General features: G+C 35.9%; 1 protein-coding gene across 1 annotated transcript in view; it reads right to left on the minus strand.

The window, feature by feature from the left end:
- Nucleotides 1-228: 228 nt before the first annotated feature.
- The window catches only part of LOC101584805 (guanylate-binding protein 1-like), a 41,380-nt gene continuing 31,094 nt past the window's right edge, over nt 229-10,514 (minus strand). The window contains 1 exon segment of the mRNA XM_023708659.1: nt 229-273. Coding sequence (XP_023564427.1) covers nt 229-273 — 45 coding nt within the window.

Below are 10,514 nucleotides of genomic sequence, written 5' to 3' on the forward strand. Positions count from 1 at the left end.
AACCCCCAGAAAAACCCCATAAGTACATAGAAATTGAATAACACCCTCCCCAGCAAGCAATGGGTTGCAGATGAAATTAAACAAGAAATGGAACAATATCTACAATTCAGTGAAAATTCAAGCACAACTTATCAGAATTTATGGGATGCGATGAAAGCAGTTCTCAAAGGTAAATTTATAGATGTGTAGGAAAACAGGAGTTTTTTCCCCTCAGCAGGAAAACACACATTAGGAAAACAGAACAGGAACAGCCACAAGCTGCACCTCCAACATCTAGAAAAGGAAGAGTAAAGTAAACCTAAAGGCCAAAGATGGGAAAATATCGTAAAGATTAGAGCAAAAATTGATTCAATAGAAATGAAGACAACAGTTCAAATTATTAACGAATCAAAAAGCTGTTTTTTTAAAAGATTAAATAAAATCAATAAGTCCCTGGCTAACCTCATCAAAAAGAGGAGAGAAAAAATTCCAATACAAACAATAAGGAATGAAAAGCTGTAAAAACCACACATGGAGTGGAAATTCAAAAGATTGATGGCAGCTACTTTTGGAATCTTTACTGTAACACAATAGAAGACACAGAAAAAATGGACATATTCCTAGAAAGGTACAAATTACCAAAACTGAATCAAGAAGATATAAGAGCTATTAATAACCCAAGAGCAGCCAATGAAAAATGAAATGTAATAAAAAACCTATGGAGAAGCAAAAGTCCAGGTCCTGATGGAGTCACAGCTGTTCCTCGAGAAATTTACAGAAGATATAATCCCTATACTCCTCAAAATCTCAATGAAGTAGAAAAGGAAGCTATACTCCGAAAAATTATTCCTGAATGAAAGTATTATATTGATACCAAAACCAGGGAAAGATACAACTAAAAAACAGAACTACAGGCCATCTCCCTCTTGAACATAGATGCAAAAACCTCATTAAAAGCCTATCAAATGGAATACATCAAATCATCAAGAAAATTACACTCCAGGTAGGATTAATCCCAGGGATGGAAGGATGGTTCAATATATGCAAATTTATATATCTAATACACTATATCAATAGTGCCAAATATGAAAAATACATGATCATCTCAACTGATGCAGAAAAGGCTTTTGACAAAGTGCAATATTCATTCATATTCAAAGTCCTTCAGAAAATTGGAACAGAATGCCTCTACTTCAATCTGATAAAAGCCATTTTTGACTACACAGTGGCTAACATAATTCTAAATGGGGGAAAACTGAAATCTTTTATTCTGAGACCTGTAAAAGACAAGGATGTCCTATAAAACCTCTCCTACTCAATACAGTTCTGGAAACATTACCTAGAGCCATTAGAAAAGAGAGAAAAAAGAAATAAGAAAGGGTAAAGAAGAAGTTAAATTATTATTATTTGCAGATGACTTTACTTGGAAAACTCAAAAACTCCACCAAGAAACTATTAGAATTGATATACAAACTCAGTACCTTAGCAACATACAAAGTTAATACCAAAATTCAATAGCATTCTTCTACACAGACAACAAACACACTGAGTGAAATTAGAGAAACAATACCTTTTACAATAGCAATGCCAAAAATGAAATACCTTTTAATTAATCTAACTAAAGTAGTCAAAGATCTACTAAATGAAAATTACTGTACTCTGAAAAAAGAGATCATAGAGGATTTCAGAAAATATAAAGATATTACCTGCTCCTCACTAGGAAGAATGAGTATTGTGAAGATGGACATACTCCCAAAATTGTTGTGCATATTTAATGCAATCTCTATCAAACTACCACCAACATACCTCACAGACCTAGAGAAATTGTTACTAAAATTTGTTTGAAAAAAGAAACGACCTACAATAGCAAAGGAAATCCTGAGCAACAAAGACAAGGCAGGAGGCATTACAATTCCTGACTTGAAATTATACTACAAAGCTACTGGGATAAAGTCAGCATGGTATTGGCAACAAAATAGACCTGAAGATCAATGAAATTGATTAGAAGATTCAGAAGCCTTTATGAACACACTCAGCTACCTTATTTTCAGCAAAGATTTCAAACATGCTCACTGGAAGAAAGATAGCCTCCTTATCAAATTGTGCTGGAAAAACTGGCTCTCTATATGCCAAAAAGTATAACTTTACACAAGTCTATCACCATGCACTAAGCTAAAGTCAAAGTGAATTAAAGATCTAAACATTAAAACAGAACCACTAAATCTCCTAGAAGAGAAAGTAGGAGGAACTCTTGAAGACATAGGGGTAGGAAAACATTTCATGAACGAAAATCAAGTCACACAGGTAATTCTTGAAAAATTAACAAGTGTGACATCCTCTTATTGAGATTTTTTTTGCACCCCCCAAAGAAATTACCAACAAAGTCAAATAAAAACCCACAAATTTGGAAAAAAATCTTAACTAGTAAGCAGTCAGACCAAGGTCTGCTCTCTAGAATTTATAAAGAACTAAAATACATTAGACCCCAAAATTTAAGGACCCAATCCAGAATTGGACATCTGAGATGAACACACACTTCTCAGAGGACAAAATTAGAGAAGCAAATAAATATCTGAAAAAATGATCCACATCATTAGCCATCCATGAAATGCAAATTAAAGAAACACTGAGATGCCATCTCACCCCAGAAAGAATGGCTATCATAAAGAAATCAACCAACAACAAATGTTGGAGAGGCTGTGGGGAAAATGGAACCCTCCTCCACTGCTCATGAGAATATATACTGGTACAACCCTTATGTAAATCAGTGTGGAGACACCTTAAATAACTAGGATTGGAAATCTCATTCAAGCAAGCTATCCCCCTATTTTGAATTTTCCCAGAAGTTCTGAAAATGTCATATCATAGTGATATTTATGTACCTAGGTTTATAGCAGCAGAATTTTTGATAGCCAAATCTTGGAAATGACCAAGATGCCTGTCTGTTGAGCAATGAATGAAAAATATGTAATACTTTTATACAATGGAGTATTACTCAGCTATAAAGTGCAATAAATTCAAAGCATTCATATTTAAGTAGATGTCACTGAAAGATATATTCATAAGTGCAAAAAAAAAAAAAAAAAACAGACCACCATGTGTAAATATTGTATAGTGTTCCAAGTGTAAGAGCTCAAAAGAAGAAATAAAAATAGAAAATACAACAAATAAAAGGAAAGTGGGAACTTAAGGATTACACAACAAAAGACAACAAAGGGAAGGCAAGGAGAAAAGCTAGGAAGCATGACAGGGGCAAAGCCATACATTTATAGGCAGAAGACAAGTAAGGCAATAATCCTGATAATCATGAGTAGGTTTTTGAAATTAGCAGTAAATTGGCAGGATTCTTAACCTGACTAACTGTATATGCTTATACCTGTGAACTAAACACCTGCACTGAAGTTAGCAATGTGTAATACTAGGGCCGTGCTTGGAATGCCTGTCATTCTTGCCTTCTAAATATGTACTGCTTGTCCTGTCATACCAATTACTGTCATACTGTCTCTCAAGTAAAGGTTTAACCAAAAAGGTAATAAATGAAAACAAGATACAAGAAAAAAAATCAGAGAATTGTCCTGCTGTAATGCTGCATATGGTTAGATGTCTAAATTTCTGTGCATAAATATCTAATTGTTTATTCCTATTTTTAAAAAATTTTTAAATTTTTGCCTTTGTATTCTGGAGGGACAAAAGTTTAACATATCAATACTTGACAGAAAATGCCTGTTTCTTGTTTTGTCCAAGATGTTTGATATTCAGACCGTGACATTAAGTTCAACTGCCTGTATTGTAGGGTAATTAATAATAATAATAATAATAATAATAATAATAATAATAAGCTTCTTTTCTGGGGGTCAACAACCTAAGTATCAGAACAAAAATTCATGAAGAAGTGCTTCAAGATTAGCCAACACTTTGGCCCTAGCCTTTCAAGTTCTGTGAGGACTCAAGTCATAAGTGAAACTCTGTGTTACATCATGTAACTCAGTTATGTCCCTAATTTTCTGTTCAAGGAGGTTATGGGGCCACAGAGGAAATTGATTGATGATGGAGAGTCTGCCTACTGAGAGCCACATCGACAGAAAACATTTTCTCAGGGTTTCACTATGAATAACCCCTAAGAAGACAACAATATGCGATGTATTAATTATTGAAACTGTCCTTCTAATTGGTTTTGAGACTTTCTGATTGCTATTTGTTTCTCAATAAAATTATTTAAAAAAATAAAAAAGTACATAGATTTCAATGGTTCTGTTCTCTTCAACATCTCAAGTGTCATACTCCATTCTAGGTATTGAGCACATGATGATTTGCATCTATCCCTCTTGCATTTTCTCTCTGAGGTAAGTGAGAGGCTGGTGCTTTGTGAGAGTTGAGCCAGTTCTAATTTTCCTTGTGTGGAAATGTTAAGTAATCTCGTTCCCACAGATTCCACACTGTCCACACACCTAAGCAGGTTTCAGCAGAGGAGTCTACTTGACTGGTAAGCAAATAGACACCTGCAATCTTTGATGAAGGAGCCAGTGCCCATGGGAGCCAAGAAATCCCCTGGACTCAGTCTTGACTTTTTTAGACCAAGCTGCCTTCCATAGTCATGGACAGCAAGTATAATTCTCATCTTGGCATAGGGGGCAGTCCTTCTGAACCTAGTGTTCTATTTCTACAGCATGAATTCACAGCTGCAGAAACTTCTCACAGGGTCTGTAGTAGACACTTCTTGTGTCCATGTTTCCCTTTTGAAACTGTCACCCATCAAGTCATTGTGACCAGGTGTCCTCAGGGACTCTGAGCAGTGAATAGTCCATGACTTTTGGCCTTTGGAGCATGTCAATCCACAGGGTTAGCCCTTTCTCAGAATGGCTCCAGGCTCTTCCTCTCTGAGATATGGTGTTTCTTGAAGTCCTATTTTCTCAAAATCTAGCCTGTTGTGTGGGAGGAGTCAAGTTTAGACTAAATAGTCCACCTTGCAATAACTATGAAGTTTTTTTCTATGTATTAAGTACAAGATCTACAGGTTCTCACTATGTAGATCAGACTCATAGTGTTCTTCCTATTTTCAGCCTCGCAAGTGCTGGGACTGCAGGTGTGCACAACCATTCCCAGTCTCAGTCACCATCTCAGCATACCCTGGGATCAAACTCTGGTCCCTGCTCTTGCCTAAGCAGGTGCTATCTGTCCAGCCAACTATAAGTTTTTGTTGTTTTAGCTAGTTGTACTGACCTATGTTTAACGCTGACCCTCTCTGTGTTTGCCTCAGGCTTTCAGAGTTTCATTCTCTTTTCTCTCAGATATAGGGCTGAGAGTCGAAAATCACTTTTGCTCTTTGTGTTGATTTTCTGTTTCTCAGTGCTTGCTAGCTTTCCTGGTGTACTTTTCTGAATTACTCAAGGCTTTTCTTGTCTTTCTTTTCTTGGGATATACTTTCTTCTGTGCAACTCTTGAGTTTTTAGACACTGAGTCATGAGAAGGTTATTTATATTTTGCCATCTTACTTGTGTTCAAAAGTTTCTTGTGTGAACATTTTTCTCTTGTATACTTATTATTCATACATATAAAGATAAAATTAGATACTGAAAATGTATCCTCCTAGCATTATTAAATATTCCTAGTTTTATTCTTGTATTCATATCAATCCACACTAGCAGTGTTCAATGAGTTAGAGTCTCTAAGAACATTGTTGTTGTTGTTGTTGTTGTTTTCTTAATATTTTTTGTGTATTTAGGACAGGGTGTCCAGGGTCTCACTGAGTAGATCGGACTCACTGTGATCCTCCTGTTTGCAGCCTCCCAAGTGCTGGGACTATAGACATGCACCACCATGCCCAGTCTTAATCGCCCTCTCAGCATGACCTTGGAGTGGAACCAGCACAACAGGCCTAGGGATCAACCTCCTGGCACCTGCACCCTCCTAAGTAGTCACTTTAATCTGCTGAGCTATTTTGTTGGCCCTGCGTTGCTTTTTTAGTGACTAAACTGTTAGTTCTTTTATATATTTATTGTGCATTTGGGTATCTGCTCTTTCATTAGAAATTTTTTTCATTTACACATGTATGTTCTTGAAGAGATGCTTAGCATTGCTAAAAATTTGTTAAACTTTCAGTAAAATGTAGGTAAGGTATTTTCAATTTTTCAGTGGTTTCGAGACCATAAATACCAGAGATAATGAAGTCTGTGTTAAATATACTATCTCTAACCGAAGTCTAAAGATTAGTGTCAGAGTATGTTTTAGTGCTAGTTTTAAACAGAAGTCTAAATTTTTAGGGCATTCTGTTCTGACTCATAATATATAATGAACTTAAATCAGCTCAAGAATATCTAACATGGACTTCTGTTTCTCCAGCCCTGATATTTAGAATTCTCATTGATATGCTAGTTCTAGAAGAAATTCACTAAGATGATTGGTCAGAGAACAGGTCATTGTTCTAACTTAAACATGCCATCGTTTTTCAGATCCTGCAGCCAAGTGGAGGCTTCACTGACAGAACTAGCAATTCTATCTCAGTGTGAATGGATGGACAGCAGAGCTGGACACAGACATAATAGTGGGTTTTCCACCTGGAACACCTTTAACATTGCTAGTAGCCTAATGCCTAGTTGTCTGATTCATAAGCAGGCGATTCTTCAAATGGGGGAATATGTTTATTCTTGAAGATGCCATGTGACCTCTGACTGATACCTGTTTAGTTGGTGTCTTCCTGACCATGGTTTACCAAGGGAAACTGGACATTTTATTCTGCTGGGAAGTGATCTTGAGATACATTGGCCTGGTTCTTCAGATGGAAAATCCAAATTCAATATACTGCCATGCATCAAGGAAGTTCAAAGATTCTTGTAGATTCTTGGCAAGGGACTATAATGGTTTTGGAGTATAAGCAATTGTCTCTAGTTATGTGAAGCAACAAGGTGTGGGTCACTTTAAAATTTCAGGTAAATTCCCCAGTGGTCTGCACAAGGAAGGCAACAAGAAAAGCAGGAAGTCCAGTGTGTCTAAATTTATATCTTGAGCTCAGGCTTGAGCCTTTCAATTGTAGTCCTTTGTGAGAAAGTGTGTCAAGGGTGACCACACCCTGACTCCTTTGTGAGGAGATGAAAGTTGTGTTCAGAATGGTTTTCCGGGCTATGTGAAATTATAATTCATTAGTAATCTGAAAATGCATTCCCACCTCAAAGAAAAAGGAAGTCATGGCAAGATCACCATAATTTCTCTGTGACACAGGGTCATTTTTCAGGATAGATGAGATCATGCTGGGTTCCTGTGTAGTCCCTGGTTCCAGGACTTTTGTAGTCAGGGTAAGTGTGACCTCTTATCTTCTGGGTAGAAATGTAACCTGACATGCAGCTGAACAGAAAATGCCTTGCTGCCAATTCCAATACAAGAGCCTGTATGAGGACAGTGGGTGCCACTGAATGTGTGGGGAGACCTTTTCCTAAGCTCTCTGCCCTTCACAACTTGGAAAAGTTCCAGGAGCCCCTACTGTGCCCTTTCCAGCCTCCTCTATCACAATGTTTCCACTCTCATCTTCTGTGTTTTGTTTTACGACTGCTACTCATTTACCTTGTTTTCTGGACAAGATAAAATTGAACAAACAAAAAAATTTTGCAATCACTTTTACAGTTTAGATTTCTGTGGATAGTTGAATTTTTCTATTCTCTTGCTCCAATGGGCATGTCAAATTTTTATAGGTGCACATTTCTCTTGGTGAAAAGATACTTCTGTCAGGGATGAAAATAAGAAACTCATTTTTCTCTTTCTATAATATTCTATTTCAATATGCATTCTACTACAAGAGAGGAGACTGTGAAAGTTTGAGATCTCAAAAATCCTGTTTTCAAAACTGCAATATATTAATATCCTGAGCTGTAGAAGACTCAAGCCAACAACTTCTGACATTGCCAGTCTTATGGAAAACCCACTGCTATTATGGACTACTGGACCATAGTGTGATGTCTTGCTGAATTGATGTACCTACAGTATTTAAACGACAATGGAATGCCCTTCTCTGTCAAAATCAACCAAAAAGTGGAAAAGAAATGAACGACCATTTTGTGTCTGTATACTCAAAATAGTTAGGATAGATACACAGCTCCATTTTCTTAATTCAGTGAGTAGAGAGGTTTTTTTCTAATACTGTTTGAGACAGAATATCATGTCTGCATCTTGTACAATGAATAGCCACTAAGACAACAATATGCAATCTATTAATTATTGAAAATGTGTTAGTTATCAGTTGTGAAACTGTCTCATTGCTATTTGTTTTTCAATAAAATTATTTTTTAAAAAAGAAACTGTGGCAAAATGCAATACAGGTAGAGTGAGGAATGTGACTGAAATTGAATTTCACCTCTTGAGATCTGTGCAATTTTGGTGATCTCAGGCTAGACATGAAGTTGCTCCAGGCCATAATGTGCAGTTCCATGTCCTTACCTAACTAACATGAAAACTCTCTCACTCAGTCACAGAATTGGGTGTGTAAGGCTAGCCAAATAGCTCAGTGGATTAAAGCACCCACAAGCAGGTGATGGTCAGGCGTTCAATCCCCTGGCCTGCCAAGCCTGGCCCACCCCCGGGGCACCCTGAGATAGCAATTGAGAGTGGACATGGTGGCACACGCCTGTAATCCCAGCTCTTAGGAGGCTGTAAACAGGTAGTGAGACCCTGAACACCCTGTAGACCCTTCCCTAAAAAGACAAAAAAAAAGTGTCTAGAAATAGTACAGATTCATCTTTAAAGACTGTTTATTTATTATCTACCTAAATCTACTCTTTATATATTATCTACCTAAAGTTTAGATTTTAGAAAATTATCCATTTGTATTGGTTGAATAGAAAAACAACTGATTTTTTATAAAGTACTCCCCTATAAAATAATTCTTAAATACCTTCAATTTCTAATAATGAGAAATTGCAGTTATTTCTTTTAACTTTTTTTAAATATGTTATTTGTATACTCAAAAAAGAAGCATAATTGTATAGCCAAACCAAAGACAGAAACAGAGTAACATTCAGGGATGTAAATGGTATTGATTTTCAAAACAAGAATAGCAAGTTAACAATGGTTATTATATTATGTGTTTTTCTTATCAGGTCTGTTGCTCAGATTAATAGATGTAGGTATACAAATTTATACAAATAATTGAACATTAATGTTTGCTTTCAATAAACCTTATTTTTTCTTGTTCCTTTTACATTTTATTTTTTTTAAACTTAGTTTAAAGAGAGTATAATCCTAATTCATATGACATTAGAAGTGGTACAAATTTAGAAGGACAAGATAGAGGTATTCTACTGTGGTTTTTGTATTGCACATTGCTTTCTGCTATGTAGTTTCTCAGATTACAGATATTAGCATATGGAGTTGGTCAAAGTGAAAATTTTCAATATTAAATGGTACTTTGGAAGAAATGATGGAATTAGTAGTACAATCAGATCAGCTATCCTGTATATATGCTTATATGATTTTTTCTTCCTTTTCTTTCCTCACTTTTTACCTTTCCCTCCTCTTTGCTATTTCTGATGTTCAATTTCCTTCTGTTTTACTATATCTATTGTGTATTTCTGATTTTATTTATTCTTTCAGGTTCTTATACTAGAGAGACAATATGATACTTACACATGTGGGTCACATTTGTTTCACTTATGAGTATAGTCATAGTGGCTGTACTAGTCTATATTCCCACAGACTGTGGAGAAGTGTTCCTTTTACCCAACAGCCTCTCCAGAATTTGCTATTAGTTGATTTATGACAGTCATTTTCCTGGAGTGAGATGTTATCTTGATGTTTTTTTTTTAATTTGCATTTCTCAAATGGCCAATGCTGTGGAACATTTATTTATGTATTTATTTTCCCTTTGTATTTCTTCCTTGGAGAAGTGTGTATTCATCTTAGAGGCCCATTTTTGAATTGAGTGTTTGCATTTTGGGGGTCTGACTTTTTTTTTTGTTCTTTATGTATTCTACATAGAAGTTCTTTGTCTGACTGGTTGTCAGTTAAGAATTTTTCCAAATTTGTGGGTTGTATTTTCACTCTGCCATTGACATTTAGAACCTGTGGAAACTTTTCAATAAGATGAGACCCTAGTTGTTGATTCTTTGAAGCATTTTCCATGTGCTTTGCTTTTTGTTCATGAACTCTCTGCCTATACCTGTCTTTTGATTTCTATCTACTTTCTCTTCCAGCATATTTAATGTTTCCTTCTTAATGTTTAGATATTTAATCTATTTTGACTTTTGTTTAGTGCCTGGTAATAGACCCAGACACTAGTTTTCAGCATGTGGAGAGCCAGTTTTTCTAGATTTTATCACTGGAGATTTGTATTATAATTTCAGGTCAGGTATTCTGATGTCTCATTATTGCATTTATCCTAAGATTACTTTTACTCTTCTAGGTCCCTTCTTTTTCAGATGAATGTTAAGAATATTTTCTTGGGTCCTAGAATATAGGTAAGCCAAATAAGGCTCTGCCTGGTAAGCACAAGTTCCTGAATTCATTCTCCAGTAACACACACACACACACACACACACACACACACACACACA

This window comes from Octodon degus, unplaced genomic scaffold (genome assembly GCF_000260255.1).
Source record: "Octodon degus isolate 3935 unplaced genomic scaffold, OctDeg1.0 scaffold00430, whole genome shotgun sequence".
Classification (NCBI taxonomy): domain Eukaryota; kingdom Metazoa; phylum Chordata; class Mammalia; order Rodentia; family Octodontidae; genus Octodon; species Octodon degus.